The 22,543-nt window shown below is 35.9% G+C and overlaps 1 protein-coding gene across 5 annotated transcripts in view; it reads right to left on the minus strand.

The window, feature by feature from the left end:
• Positions 1-22,543, minus strand: part of ntm (neurotrimin) — a 188,397-nt gene that overhangs the window by 24,084 nt on the left and 141,770 nt on the right. For all 5 annotated transcript variants that reach the window (XM_041234795.1, XM_041234797.1, XM_041234794.1 and 2 more), the window contains one exon: positions 11,335-11,460. In XM_041234795.1, coding sequence (XP_041090729.1) covers positions 11,335-11,460 — 126 coding nt within the window. The remainder of the gene's footprint in view (positions 1-11,334; positions 11,461-22,543) is intronic.

The following is a 22,543-nucleotide window of genomic DNA, read 5'->3' on the forward strand; positions in this document are numbered from 1 at the left end:
GATTTGCCGAGCCTCTAATTAATAAGAAGGCCCGGGAGTTTAAGCACAATAATTGTATTTAAAGGAGCACTGTTTGGAGAGACCCAAAGAGAGAGGCTTGCGTGTGCTTTTAATAGGGAGCCGCTTCACTGAGCAATACGCACTCCTGTGCCACGAAGAACCAGCTCAATAAACCCATCTCATGTACTTCCACTTGTGTTCAGGACCCACTTACTGTACTGTACCCTTTGCCTTGGCGCACATATAAACCGTACTGAAGCAGTGCCCATACAGATGAAGGTTATGGAACATTCCCAAACACAGTAAAACCACCTGCTGTTGAAACAGGTCTGCAGAGGAAGGTGTTCTGAATTGCAATGAACGCAATGTGACAAACTTTCTTCCACGCGTCAGTATGGCAGACATACTGTGGGGGCCCTTAAGAGATCTCAGTCATTTCAACCTTACAGATCTGTTAGCTTTATCTCTATAAGAATGCCATCCTGCCTTATCATACCCTTCTAATTACTCCATGGCTCTCTCCTAGACCTCTTAATTAGAAGCTATTTCATTAACCTCCAGCCTCCAGAGGCTTAATTAGTAGCCACTGGCCATACGATAGCCACAGCCTTGAATCATTTTGGGGCCAATTAGCTTACAAACAGGCTATTGCGAGTGGCTCATTGTTCCTCTCAACATCTGTGACCTAAACCCCGCTGTTTCATTAACATTTTGCATGCTCTTGGAATATCTGCAGAAAATAAAACAACAAACAACAAGTAAAACTTACCATGAACTGCTGTATTTTTTTTTTTGTTTTGTGTTTATAATTCATGTGTGTAACTAAAACAAATGAAATTAATGTGTAGGATTTTGAGGTGATCCAAAACCAAGTTTGAAAATGATAAATCCCCAGTACACATAAATGCACAAGTTAATACGTGATCATTAAAAGTGAAAATGGCATCTGCATGTATTGCCAGTAACATTTTTACAAGGTCAGGTGGATGACAGGTTTTTTTGGGGTTTTTTTGTATGTGTGCTTTACACTTAAGTTCCGGCAGAGTTAATCATTATAAACCTTTTTTAATGTGCCATTTTTCAAATACCAGGAAAAGCCAACGTTAAATTCAGGTCAAATTAAAAGCAAACCTAATTAAATAGAGATTGCTTTCCCTTCTTCCTGCATTTTTTGGTAATCATACACACTGTAATGAGATATTAAATTGTATATGCTGTGCTGTATACTATACAGTGTATAGGAATGCAGAATGGGGAAAAAACGTATTTCATCCATGTCACTTTATTTTAAAATATTTTGCATAGTATACTATTTCAAACTTAGCTTCGACTGTAGGCATAAAGGGATGTTACTATATATATATATATATATATATATATATATATATATATATATATATATATATTTTTTTTTTTAACAGAAGAATTTTTTATTTTTAAAGACAAGTTACTGCACTGAAAAAAAAAAAAAAAACATACCACTTACTGGCTTCTGTAGCCCATGGCAGTACGGACAGCTTTCATTTTCAATTTCCATTTAAAATGACATTTCAAATGCAGGCCACTCTGAAATTAGCAATTATCATTGTATCCAGGGCAGTGCTATATTAACAGATCTCACACATACCTTGGTGTCTCCTAATGGATTTTCATTCCAAGGCTTCAACGTCAGCCCTAATTGCACCAAAACTAAAAAAAAAAAAAAATTCTGAAATCCCTGTTCAGATTCTACCCAAGAGCCACTATGACGGTCGCCTAGCCTCCCTGTGCTTTGTAGATACAGCAGAAATCTGCAAGCAGGACTCCACTCAAAATAGGGGTCTCTATTCATAACGCTTTGAGGACTGCTCTGTACACTTTGGGAAGCTCATTTTTAAATAAACATTGTTTGCAGTTTAGGGACCCTGTTTCAACTGTTTTAAATGAGGGTGTATTAGTTTATTCTCACTTATTCTCAAATACTGTTTTGCCTCAGAGATTGTTTATAAAATGTACCCTTAAAAAAAAAAAAAAAAAAAAGCACACTGAAGTGTCTGTGATTACTGTGCATTTACATAGTAGTTACTTAGTAAATCCATGTGTACTTACACATAATTATAATGGTATTATGAACAGTTACAATGTACTTAATGTGGAAATCGATGTGCACAATATAACCCTTACCTTAACTCTAAACTTAACCCTAACCCTTTTCTGATACAATTGTGTACTTACATATATCATGCAAAAAATATCCACATTAAGTACATTATAATTATCCATTATAACCTTGTAAGTACAGCTGTATTCACTATGCACTTATACACAGTAATTACAGACACAATGTAAAGTGTTACCCACTTCTTAAACCTGGGGTTATTATGTTCTGATCTGGCAAAAATATGTTTTCATTTGCAGCATATCTCCATGAACGACAGAAAAGTACAAATGAAGAAAATTACTAGGAAAAACACAAAAGGAGAGGTGGAGACTTGTGGTTTTCAACTGCGTTTTGCTGACAAAGGAAGAAACATATAACACAAGCTTGAATATGGGCATCTCTGTGACATGTGAACACTTTTTGGATCATTACAGGCAATCAAATATATAGTAGGAAGAACAAATGAATGCCAAAATATAAATCCCAACCCTGAATAAATAAATAATCTGAAAGCTGATGCGCTATTTCTTTTTTTGTGTTTGTGCACAGTCTCTACAGAGTCTGTCTCCCGAGAAGTTAGATTGAGTTTTTTTTAAAGGGCTCTAAACTGACTGCATCATTAATTGCCAAAACCTAATAAAACGGCCTTCAAAGTACCTGCAGTAGACAGAAACAAACCGCTGAGTGGATTTCCTTCACAGTGACATATTTCGTCTTGCAACGCACCGCAACTGCAGTCATACAGCATTGAAACAAAATAATCTGCAGGTAACAAAGATACCCCTGCAGATATTTCCCTCAACTGAATTCTTTCTCATTGGCCAATATGCATCATACAGTTGAGTGCAGATTCTATTTTCTGCGGCATAGCCTTGAACCACTTGCACACAAGAAAGTCGAGACGCCTGTATCTACCTAGTTCCCATTCTCCATGAAAGGAATAAGCTTGCTTGCTGCCCCCTCACAATGTGTACCCATGCTCAGCATCGTCAAGGTTACCACGCAGGTTCTGTAAATCATGAGAAACACAGCCTGAGGATGGAATCAAATGCCAAAAAAGACAGTGCTTGCTGTTAAAATAACCTTAATTACTTGTGAATAATGTACTGTAAATGTAGGCAAAACAATACAATAATCCAAATGTATTTTTATATAGCGCCCTTCTTTCACGCCATGGCATCCCAGAGCCCTGTACAAAGTTAAAAACAAAACAAGAGAGCTCATGTGTACAACACACTCCAGCGACAACCAGTTATATAAAAACACATTTGAAAAAGTTTTTTTTTTTTTTTTTAATTTAGACTTAAAAGAATCCAATGTTTCAACCAGCCTGATGTCAGAATAGAGTCAAACGATTAGTACAACAGCAAAAAGGTCCACTTGATTTCAGATGATTTTTTGGAAGAGCTCTTCGTTTTCTGATCTCAAAGAACTAATAGGAAAATACAATTAGTAGTTCTTGGAGATAATATGGCCCTAATCAATGAAGGAATATACTTATACAGCATACAGCAAGTGGGATTGTGTTGTACAAGGTTATATATTTTGTTTTTACAAGATTATCACATTACCAGGCTGGACAGTCGCCTAGCCACTATACTGCATAAACAGTTGTATTTGTGCAGGGACTGGGTGACACAGCAAGTCAATTCACAAGCCTTACCTCTGAAGTGACCAGTAAAAATAGGTTTCAAGTCTCAGTTTAGCCATCAGTTGACAGAGATCCACATTGAAAACAAGCCACAAAAGCTGATTCAATTAGCACTGAACAGATTTGCAGACATTTGTCAAGGAAACAGTTAGAGGAGATGAGTTGTTAGTTATTTGATGTGCCAGAATCTGCATTAACCTTCAGCTCTATTCTGGCATAGATTCATACATTATAGAATACATCTAAATGATTTGACTGTCAATTAATGAACCAATCCTTTGAGTCCCCCACAGTGTTACCCCCAGAAAAAGTCACGACAAGCTTTTACCATCTGTCTAGCAAACTACTAGGGATCACTGGTAATGCCATTGTTCCTCTATTTGAATCTGGTTAAACACTGTATTCAAACAGTGACAACTAAATTGACTATATATATATATATATATATATATATATATATATATATATATATATATATATATATATATATATATATATATATATATATAATATATATATATATAAAAATTTAATTTTTTTATATTTTCAAATTTTGAGACAGTTGAATCCAACTTACCTCCCTAACCCCGCTGGACTGCAAAGGCCAATGCAGCCCAGAACCCAGCCAGGATCGGCAGCTGACGCCAGTTAGATCAGAACCCTGTGCACGTGACTCACCCTGCTCTCCAAAAAGATGCGCTATTGCAAGGTTAAAATGCATCAAATTACGCATTTGGGCATTAAAATATTTAATAACCACGGGAGGCGAGAATCACATTTTAATGCTATCAAATGCAGTAGAAATTCATCCCATGAATTCTTCATCAAAGTGTTAGCCGATTCAGAGCAGGAATTCTCTTAATCCAAATCTCAGTCATGTGTAAATCACCACATATGACAGCTATACAGTGGCACCTGCTCGGCTGGTCTTAAATTCAGTGGAAATATGGACTTGCCGCCAAGAACCAAATTAGGTGTGATTTAAAAAGAGAACATTTTCTTGCTCCCAGATATAGGATACAATCTCAGCCAGGGAAAAGACACGTTCTGTCTAATTGTATTCATAGTTAAAAAAAATAAAAGTGAATAGCTACACTCTATTAAACATCTAACCAATCCTATAGACACCTGTCCCTGTTATCAAAGTCGCTGGCCCAGTGAGACTGTGTGTAGACATTCTGTTTCTGCACAACTCCTCGTTGGGTTACAGATAAATTATCACTTGGAAAAAAAAAAAAAAAAGCTGGCAAAATTGCTCAGTCAAATCAAGCTGCACTGGGAATTCAATGTTCAATGACAATTTGTTCTGAAGTTTTCAAAGTACCTTTTAAAGTATTATTTCCCAGTTTTTGACTCTGGGTAAGGTGCATTAATATAAGATTTAAAAAGGCTGGGGTAACATCTTGAGCTCTTAGTGAAGTGTAGCCATTTTTTCGGGTTGTTCTACAGAGCAGGTGTTCATGACAGAGCTGTTAACAAATCAAAACCACACAAAGCACAGCCACACATTTTAGCTGACTTCAGATTTTTTTATTTTTTTATAATGATCTTGATTTATTTACATTGTCATTATTATAGAAAACAGTTACCTACATAGGAAATATCTATGCATTTTGCATGTATATATTTTCCAAATCCACTGTTTCGACATAGCTGGTAACGATATATATATACACTTTCCAACAGTAATGTTTCAGTTTCTCCTGATTGAATAATAATTGACTGCTATTTTAAATACCTTAACTAACCTTTTTTTTTTTTTTTTTTTTACCATGCAGCATCATCATACCATGTTGACCTCTGATTAAGGACTGTGGATTCATCTTCCTGCCGGTGTGAACGGTAGAGTGTGCAGCGATCGTGTAAGAACATCAGGAAAGGACCCTGGCTGTTTGGAGCTGTCCCGGGGTGTTTCTGTGTTGTGTCATTTTATTAGTTAGTTAGTTGTGTAATTTAATTGTTTATTATTTTTCATGTGCCTTTATATGTTGTCTGTTTCTTTTCATCTGCCATTTCTCTCTGTATCTTTATTTTTCCTTCTTATAAGAAACATTTTAAAATTTTGCATTCATTTTTATATTTTTATTTAATATCTGCAAGTCACTTTGGATAAAAGTGTCTAATAATAAATAATAATAATAATAATAATAATAATAATAATAATAATAATAATAATAATAATAATAATAATAATACCATGCTGTCACTATGCTTGATATAACATGATTCACTTTTAGTGCATTTATATATCTCCCTATGGAATTTCATTTACTCTGTATTCAGTAACTAGAAAGTGTTGATGCAAATACACATTTCAGAAATCTTGAAACAGTGTGCTTCCGAGTACTTCACTGGTAAATGGGATACTTACAAGCATAGAGAGGACATTCAAATAGTAATTAGATTACAGGTATAAACAAAAATTAATTAATTAAAACAAAAGTTAATTATCGTATTTCCACAGAAAGTGGAGAAATTGTTTACAAGTGCATACTAAACACAATATAAAAAAATACAATCTACTTCAGTTAGCAAGAGCTATATCAATCCCTATATTATTGCTTTAAAAGACATTCTGCAAAGGTGCATCAGCCACGTTATATCAACAAATGACCTTTTGCCGTAAGGAACGTGACGAAGGCAAATGCATTTTAATGCAGTGTAATTCAAATCGTTTAATGGGCTGCTAGAGAATCCATTTTGATGGAATCCTTTAAGTTAGCTGGAAGAAACCTTCAGGCTAACGTAGAGAGCTATCATTACATCCAGTGTATACATTTCTTTGTCTGCATGACTGTGTTTCTAAGATCGCAGGAATGAAGCATAAGACACACAAGAAGAGTGCAAATGTCAAATATGTTCATTACCTGGTGGCTTTTGTATGAACCTGTGACAGGGCAGCATCACGGCCCAGGCTGTTACCAGCATGAAAGAGACTCAGAGACAGAAAGCTGCAGTTTAAGTGCTGGTGCGTACGTTTATCTACAAAAAGACACAAATAAACATAAACAAAATAAACTGGCACAAGGACCAAAATAAAACGTTCAAACAAAACAATACATAGCTTGTAGGCTGGGCAGTAGCCTTCACTGCAGATTAAAAAAAAACAAAAAAAACAGTATCTTAACATTTTTAAAACCCCTTGATTGTATTGTATTTTAAATCACCTGCATAAAAACCACAGAGTATGCGTTGAGGTTACTTTGACGTACAGAAAAAAGGCTCATGCTCACACTGACACATACTTATCTTCTCTTAAAACACAGATCAAAATAAAATGTAATAACAGTCCAGAGTCTACCATCCAGCAATTTATTCCTCACTGACCTATGCTGCACTTCAATACAAGGTGTTTGGAGAGATTATAAACATGAAGTAACAAATTATATGGTACTAGCATTTGTAATATCTTAGCATTTGTATTAGAAACCTAACAGATTGTGTCAAGCAATCAGATCCCGTCGTTCATTCATTATCTATCCAGTCAATTTCACACAATGTTTAGCATCTTGGAAATACCAGCTCTACAAAACACCCTCTACCCTAGGCAAGTAAAAACATATTGAAAAAATAAACAGCACTTCATAGCCTTCAAACAAACTTTCAGTTCATTAGATACATATCCAGAGTCTATTTGTCACAACCTGGCAAACTCCCTCAAAGCACTTACACATATTTCTAAATCAATGGCTCAAAAGACAATTATATATATTATAATGAAACCAATGCAAATTATCGAACCAATGCAAACACCTTGAATTTTACTTTCAAATGATTTTCCTTTTTATTGCATTTTTTAAAAAAAACTTTTTAATAAGCTAAATTCCATGCAGAGTTGTGGCTTGGTGCGACAGTAGCTCATTACTGAAAAGGTTGTACAGTTTCGGTTTCCAACCGAGATTCCCGTCGTGTTTGCAAGTGGAGAGCCATCAAAGCACCTTCCACTTATCTTCTGAAAACAGGGCAGCCACAGCCGCCTTGTCAAATTAACATTTCAATCCTTGGATCGTTGTAAAGACACAATGAAGAGTCAGAAGGCCAGGCACACAATACCAGCAGCTGAGAAGCAGCGTTTTAAAAGCCTTGAACAAGAGTTTCCCTCCTAGGAATCAGAACGGATGCTTAAACAGATATGAGTACAAAGCTGAAGCAAAACGAAATACATCACTTTCAATAATAATAATAATAATAATAATAATAATAATAATAATAATAATAATAATAATAATAATATGTTTGCTTGCAATGTGTGCTTCAAATAAACTGTTATTGTGTGAGCTGACACAAGAATGTGCTTTCAGTCCAGAGAGTGAACACTGTGTAAGGTGCCGTCTTGCACAAATGCAGCTTATCACGGTCTGGCCAGCAAGCACTTAATACAATGCATGGAATATATTTACACCCTTTCAGTATAACAATTGTAGTGGTCAGTGCAGGTCCCTTTTTTGGGGGAGGAAAACAAGTTTGATGTTTCTGGCTGTGAACGAAAACATTCTCTAAAATGCAAACTCAGTTCTAGCCGTTAAGCAACTTGCAATAATTCAAACATTTGACCCAGGCACAGTGATTTAATTACCCAGTTCTATGCTTACCCTTTATACTGTATTAGAGAAGTTGGAGAGATCAGGGTACACAGACAAGGGGATTTCTTAAAATGGTTTTGTGCATCTGATCAGCTGGAAATTTCAGTACTGGAAAATACTGAACAGCAGAGCACACAGACAGCAAGGAAGGAGATAATAAACAGATCCAAGAAACTGTATTTTAGTGGAAACACTTGTGCAGGCCACTCCAGCTATTATAAAAAAAAAACGGAGACAAATGTCAACCTGTCATATTCAATAGGATAAAACTTATAGGGAAATGCCTCTAACTATATGGTAATTGCACTAAATGGCACATGTTGTTACACAGTAATTACATGGTAATTACACAACCGCATGTGAAAAGAAGCTAGCAACTTGGCAGCCTTTTTCATTAATTAAATAAGCATGCTATTGCACTGTAAGTACACATCTTTACATGCAATTACTGTGTTACAGCAGTGTAACTACAGTGTAGTTGAAGAAACACAATATATAGTAACTCCTGCACGGAGAAATCACTGTACATGTCCAGTACACATTACAACTGAACTAGCTCCCTTATTAACATGACAGTCCAGTAGCGTGGTATTACCTTCTGAAGTGCCCCACATTGGATTATGTGAATCACTCTGTCAGCGCCATACAGTGGTGATTTATGATCAGCATACAGGCTAATGATCGTTAATCCTTTTTGTCTAGCAGGTCACTTGTAAATTAAATGTTTTGTTACCTGGTGACTTACAGTGGTCAGCAGGAGCATGGATTCTGAAATAATGCTTTATTTCAAATTCAAAATGAAAATGCAAATGTATGTTGATTTGGTTTTCTCGTTAACCTCAGGTACAGGCTCTGATGTACCCAAAGAGTTTGCTTTTCTACAGTATTTTACAGATGAATAAAATGGGTTATTTACTCTTGATGAAACTGTGACATGCTGTAAAATATGGAAGATGTCACTGTCAGCAAATGTTAGCTATTTTCACACAAAGTTCCACAAACACATTTGAGAATCCAAACACCTGCCCCAGTGATTGAATTATCACAGACAGACTGCATAGCGCTGTATGCCCTGTGTGGCTGCAGGGCAAAACATCCAAATCCCACCTGATACATTTCAGATAATGGGATTTTTACAAAATCTTCAGTCTACATATAAGAAAATGCATGGCTCGGCTGTGAAACTATATGTGCAAATATCAGCGCTGTTTCCAGTTTGACAGAAACGCCTTTTTTTTTATTCAGAACAGAATATTCAAGTCGTGGGTTATGTTTTTTCTCAAATACTCTTCGAACACTCTGGTATTTTTCTCAGTATTGATGCAAGAATAGAATAGCCATGGAAACACATTGCTGCCACTTTAAAAAAGTGTCTGTTATTACAAAAAGTGCAGTCACAAAAAAAAAAATCTTAAAACAAAGTGCTGTGACATCATAATAATAATAATAATAATAATAATAATAATAATAATAATAATAATAATAATAATAATAATAATAATCGTTCACTTTTATTTCGACCTTCCCCTTAGTCATAAAGAAATATTGCACAATTAGATCCCGGTTTCGAATACTTGCCTCTCTCTGATTGCCACACAGAATACACTCACGGTTTGCATTGTCATTGGTCAAAATTATTATTTTTTTGTTTGACAACATTCCTGTTTTTTATTTTTTTATTTTGTCACAGTACTTTTTGTAATAACAATACAATATAGGATTTTCAAACCCTGGCGCCTGTGCTTCAATGCACTGATGATCCCTATACAGCCAATTTAACAAAAGTATTGAAAGCATGTGAAGTGTTTGGCTTCTCTGAAGCTGATGTGCAAATGGGACTGATTGACCTGCTTCTTGACTCATCATTAAAGGCAATGAGAAATGACAGAACAAGCCTTGCATTTTGGTCTCTGATTCCTGACAAGAAATACCCAACAACAAAGGACTCTGCTTTGAAGGTCTTTTCATTATTTGGATCCACATATTGCTGTAAAAGTGCTTTTCCCTCAATGAAGCAAGTGAAATCTGCGCATCGCAGCTACATCTGTTATTAAAACTGGAAAGTGATACATTGCCGCAGTTCACAAATACTGCGAAGGAGAAAAAGAAAATGCAGCTATCCCATTCAACAGGGAAGCATTTGTACATCGTTATTTAAATGTGTTCTGCATTTGTAAAGGACCATTGCCAAACTAGAGAAGTATGTCCGGCCCTTGAGATCTTTCATTGATTTGTTTTTTGGAAATTCGGCTCTCACAAACATTTTCGTGAGTACCCCTGATTTATGTTATCAAAAATGAGTTAAACACGCAGGTACAGATTTCTAATCCACTATGCTACATCCTTAATTAGCACTCTTGGAAAAACAGCACAATATCCCTGTAGCTCTGCCAAACTCCAACCAACTGCTGGTTTCATAGACCTTGAACAGCATATAGCTATAGCCAAACTTTGTGCATCACCTAGAATTTTAGGATTGAGACATGATTTTAAAATGGGTTTACAAGTTCTGAGCATCTGTCTGGGATTACTGAGGTACACAGGTGAAACAGTGCATGGTGTCTGGGGTCATTATAGCTTTTGATGCATCAAGGTTTGTTATATATATACAACTTCCATTCTCCTCCCAGAACATTGTGACGAGGTTTGCCCAACGGAACTCCCATAGGAAGGTAATATGGCCAGCTATCTAACTAGTGTTTGAACTAGTGACTGCTTTACCATGTATAATGTTAATGTTTTCTTATGCATGTGTGCCTTGAGATTGGAATCAATAAATCTAATGCTGCTAAGTTCAATCATGGGTCATTCTCTTCTTAATGATACTATGTTAATTCTAATTGATAATGGCAGTGACAGAATCAATGTTGTAACCATAGGAAATGAATCAGCAGCCTTCTAGTACACACACTGCAGGAACACAGACAAAACACACAGGCAATATATTCAAAGCTTCTTACCTATTGGTGAGAGGTGTCTCCATGTCACCACTGGTTCAGGCTTTCCGGTAGCCAAACACACAATGGAGACGTTTGCACCTTCATTCACCGAGACGTCCGGTGATATAGTCATGATTGTGGGAGGAACTGAGGAAACAAAAATGGAAATAGCTTTCAGGCATGTAGACTATGCACAGTACTGAAGGCCAGAGTGGTCTAGCTAACCATCAAGTCAGCTTTTTAGGAGCACCCAATGTGTATGACGACATACAATAAAAAGAAGAAGAAAAATATATGTATACAAACGTTATTCTCTTTTTATATCACAATCAATGAAACATGACTGGATGTTTCATATTCTTAAGGGTAGCTTTTTACACATAATTGTGGATTATTATAGTATCTTTTGATCAGTAAATGCAAGAAAGCATGCTGCCTGCAATTTATTTCTGCTCGGAAGCACAAAGCCCAGGTTTTCCTCTGGAGAATGCTTGAGAACAGTTCAACATGGAACAATTTTTAACAATGTACTGTCAAAACAGTTTTTATCACCATGCAATGCACCATACAGATACTCTCAGACGGAAATTCACACTCCCCCATCCTGCTCCCCAAAGATACTGTAATTGTAGATAAAAGCTGAATTTACAATGAGATACTAAGTGTGGAGCACAGCCAGGAGAAACTCACAGGGGCCTACCTAAAACCTAAAAGCTTTGTTTCTGAAAGCCCCAACAAACAATGCTGAGACCACCGTTGAAGAAGCACAGTGTTCCTCAAGGTTACCCAACATGAGGTCATCGTTTACCAGTCAGCTGGCAAATAAAGCCACTTAGAGCCTTTACAAAATTTTTAAGCAAACACAAGCCAGCATTCTTCTTCCCCAGAGCTAAGGATGGTGCCACGACAGTTTCTTGCAGAGCACTTACTCTAAACTGCCCTACAATAGATATATCCCTTCTCCATACACTTAGACTCCCCCCACTTGCACACCACCACCACCACGTCCGGGTGTAAATAGTCAAGCCAAATCCAGTGGACCCACTTCATAATCATAGCACTGGATCAGGTCCAACACTTTGTGAAGAAACTTTATAAAAATAATTATTGCATTGTTTTGTACGCCACAGGATGGACACAGAGGTCCTAGTTTAGAGACTTACCTGGATAGCCCTGCTATTGCTTTTCAAGCTTATAATGGGCTATGTTACCAATCGATTGGTTTTTCCAGATCCTGATGGATTTTCATCCATAAACCTCACACTATTCCCATTATTTTCAATGCAATGGTTTATGGTAGATTGTATTTCTATGTTAGTAGTACATTTGAAATTAGCTGGCATGCTAAAGGCTTTATTCTCTGAGTGACTATAGGACTGCATCACTGTTATTGAGTCTTCTTTTAAGTAACTTTTAAGTCCATTTTCTTTTTGTGTTGCTCATTGAGAACTAACTAACCATGTTTAGTGCTTTTTCTAAGCCTTATAACCATATACCGTTCATTAACTTGCACAGATTACAATTCATTAGAAAAAAAAAAAGTTAACGGTGAAAAATCCACTTTCATTCACTGTTCACAAACTAATATATACTTCACAAAGAAATATGTCTGTTCTGGAACATTACAGCCCATTATAAGTGGGAGCCAGACCTCACACAAATGGCTGCACCGAGACTGTATGTTCCTGCATGTGTGTCTGCACTACAATACACCCATCGATAGCAAAAGAGATATACTTCCATAACCATGACATTTCAGTTCAGCAACACACACAAGCCTTCAAGGGAGTCAAGATAACCATTGAGGCAAGCAGAAAATCTCTCTAACTCATAGCATTAGTAACCTTGCTGTAAACAGCTTCTCAATTTAGACTTTCCCCGAATCTACGGCCAGTAGAACAGATTTTAAATATACATACTCTTCAGCTAACAATGGAAAAGCATTATTCAAAATCGGATTTGTTTTGTACCATTTAAGTAGATATAAACAGTCTTGGTATGTCACATGGCACGATAACAAAACTGAGCTATGGTAATAATAATAAATAATAATAATAATAATAATAATAATAATAATAATAATAATAATAATAATAATAGTATAATTTGCACTCATTTTACCCCATTAGTGTGACAGTGACAAATGTTTGATAAATGAGGTTGCGTACAGTACCAGTACTGGTATGTAACTACGTTGTAGCTATAATGTTCTGACACTTTTGTTACATTATTTAATACATAATAACAAAATAATTGATTATTTGGTTAATAATATTTGGTTAATTGGTTAATGTGTGGAGTCCCTTCCGTACAGCAGTGTGCACTTATAATAAATATTATCGAACAGTAAGCACAATGGAAGTGCTTGTAAGGAATGTAGATGAACTGCGTCCACTGGCTTTGTAGAATATGCCTCAAGAGTAGACGCACACTCTCTTTTTAAAAGGGTTCCTCTGCTATGCATAAATTAAACTAAATTCAAGCAGAATGTAAAGCATGGTTTTGTAATCGGTTTTAATACAGAAAAATGCAAGATCAACACATTCTTCTGCTGACTGCTTTATTGATTGCCTTTGCAGTTTGTAGCATGGCACCCAATAATAAAACTGCATAATTAATTCACTACCCAATGTATATATATATATATATATATATATATATATATATATATATATATATATAGATGTTGCTAATATCTTATTTAGACAGCAGATGGGAAAATAACAAGCGCTCAGTTAAGTATCTTATTTCCGAGAATGAAGAGGAGATAGTTTGGGCTGTTATTTACCATTGTACAGCATAAAGAACGTAAAGGTTAAGCCACCAGTAATCAACATTGCAGTTAATGCCAGGTCTAATGAGGTGCCTCTTATATTTGTTAAAATGATTCAGATTACTAAAGGAATGGTGTAATCAACACAACAGCCAAGGATGTATTCAGAGCTGTTTGCATGAGGTATGCAAGATAAATAACCTTCCATTTGTTAATAGAAAGAGCCGCATTGGCAATTAAATGTATTTAGCATTACACAATAAGGACACAAGGACGCTGTGGTATTCCTAAGGGAGGGTGATTATGACAACAACAGGCATTCCTATTTTAAATGTCACTGGGATGCATTCTTGGAGACGAGATCCAGCTTTATTAATGAATTAAACTTTGGGCTGATGTATGCGTTTCAGAAAGTAAAACGTTTAATTGCTATGATAAATTAGAAGGGAATAGCAATCAGTAAAAAAAAAAAAAAAAAAAAAAAAAAAAAGACAAACGCTGCATTAATCCTGATGTCATACATTTAATGTTGCCAAGAACACTGCCGAATGCTACCGAGAAGGATGACAAGGCATGTTTTCAGCACAGATTTCTTGACCAGTAGGTCATACATTTGATTGCAGTCACAAACAAAATGTGAGGGGGTTGAATATTCCTGTTTTACTTAAAGTTCTTTTTTTTTTTTTGCCCTTTAATCATTCTATGAAGTTATTCCCAAACTGCAAAGTTGTCTCTATAGAACATGACAGACTGCGACCATTATTTATGCCCCAGAATATTGTCAGAAATAGCTTACATTTTCTTTACCAGTTCTTGCTTAGCGTAATTGTGAATGGTTGCTCCACTGTAGACTGTGGACATACAGTAGCTCTTATCACACATAACACAAAGATGTATTACAACTACAGTGCTTGTGCCATTACAGTATTACTGTGTACTGTGATATAATAAATAACAATAATGGTCTGTTTTTGTATTTGTTGATATGTAGTGCAGATCCTTGAAAGAAAAGCTGTTACATATTCTAGGCAATAAATTAATCCCAAATGGGTCTACGTTATGTTAACCAGATATCTTCCACTGGTATTGGGCATACCCAGTGTGGCTCAGAGAAAGAACCAGCGAAAAGTTTACTGTGTTGGGTGAGCTGTATTATAAAAGCACCCGAGAAAATATTCTGAATTTAGTCACAAACATGTGCAATTAGGAATGTGGAGCTGTCAGTACCACGCGATTATACTGACATCGGTGAACGTCTTGGATACACACACTTGCATTTCATTTGTATATGGATGAAAATGAATAATAATAATAATAATAATAATAATAATAATAATAATAATAATAATAATAATAATAATAATAATCTTACACTGTGCAATCTGTGAGTGCAAAAGATAATGTCTGCATTGTCCTCTCTATATAAATGTCCTCCATTGTTCTACACAATGCACAGTTCTTTGTGATCTGCTGTATCCTTGCAGTATCAAGACCATTTCCTCATGTCAAGAACCTGCCTGGCCTCCTATACCCGTGCAGAGCTTCATGGGCAGCATCCTCCTCTGGGATTTCACATCTAAACTTTACCTTGTCCTCTGTATCCTCTTCACAGTCAGCTTCACGCTCCATCTGTTTAGTCCTCCCGATGCCTTCCCCTGTGCTTTTCATGTTGTACACAAACTGTTTCATCCTAATACCCCCTTAAGTTTACTTGTTTTCATTATCGCTCCAGCACGGAAATCGAAGTTTCGTAACAAAGACTATTGCATATATGACAGCAAGGAGATTTAAATGCAGTTGTATTTATTTGCCCCATATTTTGCATTGTTTGCTGTCTGATGATCCAGTTCCGAGTTATTATCAGGTTTCTCTATATGTGTCTGTGCCAGCCTTTCAACTGACACTATGGCCTTCCAACTCTGATGGCCCAGCCTAACCCTAATATATACAAACCAAGCTGAAAGGCCAATGTGTCACATGATGGGAATGGAATGAGGAAGACTGTCGGCAATTCCCCATACAAGCTCACAGACAGGTGAAGTCAGATATGGAGAAAAGTAATAAGAACTCAATATTGGATCAGCAGCACCACAGCGGGCAACTTGAAACAAGTCATACGATGATATTCGAAATTGGCACTTTAAAATTACCTATTTAAAAGTTATAATGATACTTTATATGGTCTATGTCAATTAATGCGCCATTGCCTTTTTATCAGATTTGGAACATCAGTGAATTATGGGAGCTCTAGAATGGAATCGTTGGAGCTCCCCTAGAACTGGAATGCATCTCGATTCTGCAGCAGTAGTATGCAGTGAGTGTTCTATCTGCAATCAAGATAGAGGATCATCTTAGTGTGGGACTGCTATCTGATCTAGTTGGATCAGTAAGGGTTTACCCACGAGGATCTGTCTGATTTATTCATCATAGTGAGTAACTCTATATTCTTCTATATATTTGTTTGCTTTGATATCCACATTCGGGCTACATTCAAGTTCTGGCCCTGTGCTGTATACCAATTTATTTTAACATCTCCTGCGCTCTCCTGCATAAATTACCAGACTGGTAAATTATAAATGAATAAATGTGCCTCAGGATCTAGTACCAGCCACCTGGTCCAATGCCTGACATCTACAGTGTGTATTTTTAACACTATCTTGGGATAAACAGCATTTTCAAATTGTATTATTATTATTATTATTATTATTATTATTATTATTATTATTATTATTATTATTATTATTATTATTATTATTATTGCACTCTTGTTTAGTTTAAATGGTATCAGTCTGAAGTGCTCTAATATCACATTTTGTGCTGGTTCTTGTTTTTTTCTGTATAAACTCTAGTTCATCAACCCAAGGCTGAGGATACAATTCACTTCATTTCACATATTACTTTTCACAAGGTTTGACCACTAAGAATACAAACTTGGGACACATATACTGCACAATGCAACTGCTTCAAACTTGTAAAAGCATACCTATTAAATTATTTATTTGAATTCGGCATTCGATTCAGCCTTGATCTGTTGTGATAGTACACTAGAGTCGCTTCACTCCTAGGCTTGCTAGCTAAGCCTTGGTATTTTTTATTCATATCGGGGAGGGTGAAACTTTGTTGCGTTTAGAGTTAAGATTTCCATTCTATCAGTAGCCATCTAATACATGCGTTTGTGATCATTGTATCTGATTCATTTCAAATTATATCTTATGTTATGACAATCCTACATGTCCCATCTCTAAGTGCCTTCCTTGATTATATAGGCATACCCATACTGTATTATAAATTCAGTTCGCCTCACCTTTCAGTTTGTTGCTGGGGAAGTAACCCTTTGTTATTCCTCTACTCCCTCTTATGCGGATGTGCATGTTGTGTGCAATTGTAATTCCTGCGTACCTAACACACTTAACAGTTTCATGTTGTGACACAAAATCAAAGAACGCTATAAAAGACTGCACCGCAGCTCTCCTAAGAACTCCCTTTATAATTTTCTGCACTTAAAAGATTTCAAAATGTACCCCTGCTATTTTAAATGCAGGAAAGAAAAAGTTATTGCTGGTAAAAAGATTAATGCTCGTTGAACAATCTCTTGAGTTCGAGTTTTACTGTTTTTTAGTCTTGCTGTTTTACAGCAGTGCAGAGAAAAAGCTCCCAGGTGGAGCCAATAGACCTTCTGCTCTTAATCTGTCTAAATCCCTTGGCACTGCAGAGGAAATATTGCATTATTTACTGTATCCGTTGCTGTTCATTTGACTCACATTCCAGCCTCCATAAAAATAATTATGTTTCTGATGATATATATATCTATATATATATATATATATATACACACACACACACACACACACACACACACACACACACACACACACACAACATTCAGAAGAGAAACATCTCTAATTCCAGCATGAAGTGTTTCAATGCATTTCGCCTCCCTCAGGCTGAAATGAAATTATAGTATTAGATACACTTGTACTTTTTAGTTTTAAATCAGATCACTGTAACGGCCATTCAGATTTCCATGTGGTTTGACTTCACTGGAATATGGTAAGCGGGTTTAATATGAGAGTGTATTATTATTTATTTTTAGTCCCTTCTAACCTTGTTCACACTACAATACTGAAAACCGCATGCATTTTAATTTTCTGTTATTGCACAGTATATAATATATTGCAAAGATTAATGGTAGAAAGGAGCATATAATATAACGTAATAACCATGTATCACCGTTGTATGTATTTTCATAATACGTCTTGTTTATGCAATAACTTTTTTTCCAAAAGCTGGACTAACAGTGTTGAACTGCAAGCCAGTCAGATAGCACCTAAAGCATAACCTTAACCTTATTCCTAACCTTTGCCTTATTCCCAACACTAACCTTAATCGTTGTATTACCCAGACATACAGTATAGTTGCAGAACTATACTTCTGGAATTCAAACACTCAAAGACCTATATTAGTGACTGCCACACAGACAGACAGTTATGTATATACTTCAGAGTGCGGTGTCTCTGAGTAAAAGATTGATTGGACATAAATACAGGTTATGGAAGTGGAGACAACAGAGATAAATGTGTCTGGTTGGTTTATATTCTGCATTACTAAATGATGCTTTCCTCTGGCATCCCATTTATAATACTTGACCTAGAAAGTGCCGGGAGTACATTTTCAAGAATCCTAAAGCAATACTGCAGTATTTTCTAAATAAGAGACTCCGTGTGTAATTTGGCTTTCAAATCATGCTATTTATGCCCAAACAAAAATATGTACTCATTTACAAAACATCCTTATTAAGCCAAACTTTTGCCCTTCCCTCCTAGAGATGTTTCGGGTTGCATGTTGCTATAATCCGATAAACTCTTGATTGCATACACATATCTGTGACCTGCACAGGTACTGTGCGATTATCACGCAGTTATGAGGAGACTCTGTATGTGCCCTACACTGGTTGTAGCTTCTCTATATGGTTCTGATTATAATGATAAGAATCTCATTCTACAGAATAATGGTATTGTAACAGAGTACACCACATTGTCACTTTAAACAGTGCATGCACTATTGCGTATTAACGACATTTTGAACGAACACAGCATTACTTTATCAAGCAATTGAAATGTATATTACCTCACCAGGCTTTGTTTTCAGATTGATATTCTTTAATCCTACATTCAGGTTTGCAATTCATAAAAATATAAATAATCTAAAAGAATCGCTTCTTCGTCCAAACAGTTTTGTTATGTGCTTTTGTAAACTTGTTACATTTTATATATACCCAATATGATCAGAAACAATCATATGGTCATTTTAACAATGTCCTGGTTTTAGCCACAATGCTTATGTGGCTGTATTTCACATCTCAAGCAATCTATTTTCATCCCTATAACTCTGTTTGCCAAGGAATTCCCCACAGCAACTAAGAATGAGAAATGAAACTAAATCAAACCAATCTTAGACAGTTGGTTTTATTCATGGAGCAATTGCCCATGCTAAATTGATCAACAATCAGTTTAAATAGTTTTGCATTTTATTTTTGGCAGCTGTATATATCTTGCAAACGAATAGTGCATTTCTGAGGTGGTATGCTGTTAACTGATGCTACACTTCCATCTGCCACTGGGACCGCCTTGAAAGTGATTTTAAATCAGTCCTGTTTGTTTCAATCAGCAGCAAATCGAGATCAAAATGATTTCAGCCGAGACTCTGTCAGTCCTACTATGGACAGGAAGAACTCGATCCAGGGATGGAAATAAGACTCCCATTGCATAGCAGTTTCACCCACTCCTGGTTTTACTTTGTGTTTAATAAGTCACACCTGAGCTTGTTAACTACACACTGAGCCTAATCAAGCTCATAGTAAAACCTGGAATGGGTGAAACTGCTATGCAATAGGAGTTTTGTGTCCTCCCTTGCGATCTCTCCTAGTCACACCCATCTAACGAGAGTCTGATGTAAATGATGTGAGTGACAAGTTACTAACCTTGGACTGCAGAAACAATACAAAAACATGTAGGTCTATGCTAACAGGGAAATACTTAAAGTCAGTGAATTCAATTATAATTAGCAATTACACAATTATGCAGGGAACATTTAACCTGTGGGTGTGATTGCAGATTACACTGTAGACTGCAGATAGACCTGGAGGTAGGCAGACCCAGTTTGACAAGATGAGGTTTAGTTTTACAGACTGGTTTTATGACGAAGATGGAAACATTGCAAAACAACATTTCAAGCTCTTGTAATGATTAAAGACCAAGCTGGAGGTTTTTTTTTTTTTTTTTTTTTTAAGTTTATTATAGTAAACTACTATGGAATTTAGCAAGCGGGATCTTGAATGAAAGTATGCACATTCACACTGAATGTGTCACACAGTATCTGACACCCTTCCACAAGTAGACCCTATATTCTGAGATCTTGAGATTAGACATTAACTTCTTTCAATACAATGGAAATACTTTTTTTAAATTAAAGTAGGATCGTGACTCAGGATTAATTCCTAATAAAAATCTTTGAAATCAAAGTTATCTGGGTTTTTTTTTTTAAATGTTTTTCCTTAAGTACTACTAGCACACAGTCTATGCTTTTGTTCATTTTGATAAAAGACCCCAGAGTTCAATTGTGCGTGGAAAAGATCAGGAACCCATTAATGAAGTGCTCCTAAATGTGTAGAACAGATTCATCTTTGCAAGGTTCACTCCTATTTCTGCAGCTTTAATGCCACTGAATATTTTAAATGGTTCATTACTCTTGGAGGCACTAGTGAAGAGGAATTGAATCTCGATCTAGTAATGAGACCTTAGCCTCCTTATTATACGGGAAAATACTGCACTGTAAGATCTAATTCTTTTTATCTGCTGCTCCAACATACATAACACAGAATTACACCGATAGCATTAGAAATGGAGTTCAAACATGCAATTTTTTTTTTTTTTTTTTTTTTAAAGATCTGATAAACCATCTGAAGTGGAGGCACCAGCGTTCCTTAAAAAAAAAAAAACCTCTACTGCAGAAATGTAATATATAAAATGTCCTCTGTCTGCAACCACACAACAGTGGCATTTCTTTACACTAAACTTTGTTTTTTGAGGTTGTCATGAATCAAAATGCCAAATTTCTTTGGTGTGAAAACAAATGGGTATGGGGACATACACTCGCCAAGCTACCAAACAGTTAGTGCAAGTTTCAAAATTCACAGCTCTACAGTCATATACTATATATTAAGCTTTTATTATAAACAGATCATAATTATCAACAAGTACAAAGTCATTATTAATGTTATTACCTGTAAGTCAGTCACTTCTAAAACCTACCCCATCCCCTTTACTGGATCCTACTGCTCTTCACTTTGCACCAGTATGAAGAACGTACTGCATGACATACAATTTCTTCTAGTTAGATCCTCAGATTCTAGCTCTCTTGCTCCCCACCCTCAGAACAGGGATCCCAGTGTAAGCTGGTTGTCTGAGTAGGACCAGCAAGCTATTCTAAATGTATACTGTAAGCATAATAAAGATAAAATAAAATAAAAAATATTAGGTTAAATTGAGGGGAGGGGTGTACTGTATAAAACTGGTGTACTTTACACCTGTAGATTGTAAAAGTAACTGGAGAAATGCACAGTTACGTTAGGTATAAGTTAAGGTCTTCACAGCTTTTCTACTTTGAAACGCTCCTTGAAATATGGCTGCTACACTACAAGGTGACAGAAAAACAATAAAAGAGCCTAGATCGGTCTGCATTTTCAAATGCAATCCACTCCTGCTTTTGTCAATGAAAGTTGCAATATAAAACACGATAACTCACCAAACCTAATAATATATATGGTTATGTCATTTCAGAATGAAAGTAATAAGTCTTGAAACACACTATTGTAAGTAATACCATCTACAATAACAACAAAGGGCCCTGGGCTGTATTATACAGCCTTGAAATTCTTCATTCTCTGATCAATACATATCTACGACGGCTCATTGCGGAAAAGAATACAGTAATTCTTTGGCATGTCGAGATCACAAGATAATTGATCTCGATATTACCATTCCGTTATCTCTTGATCACAAGATCATTTCTCAGGATCTCGAGAAAACAGAAGGCATTACGGATCAATTATGTCCATGTAATCACTTCTGTTTTATCGAGATCCTGAGATAAATTAACTTTTTTCGATCTATCTATCTATCTATCTATCTATCTATCTATCTATCTATCTATCTATCTATCTATCTATCTATCTATCTATCTATCTATATTAATTTCCAACTCTTAATTTAAAAATAAATAACAGTTAATGAAATAGCAACTGATTTGATTTATAAAATAACACTATTTCTTTTGGTGTGATAGGTCATAAATGAAATCCCATCTAGCTTGTACTTAAGACGCAGTCAGGCAAACCAAGGTATACAGATTTCTGGGCCCTCCCAGAACCTTCATTCCAATAAATATATCCAATATCTG

The sequence above is a fragment of the Polyodon spathula genome, chromosome 36 (genome assembly GCF_017654505.1).
Source record: "Polyodon spathula isolate WHYD16114869_AA chromosome 36, ASM1765450v1, whole genome shotgun sequence".
NCBI classification, from domain to species: Eukaryota; Metazoa; Chordata; class Actinopteri; order Acipenseriformes; family Polyodontidae; genus Polyodon; species Polyodon spathula.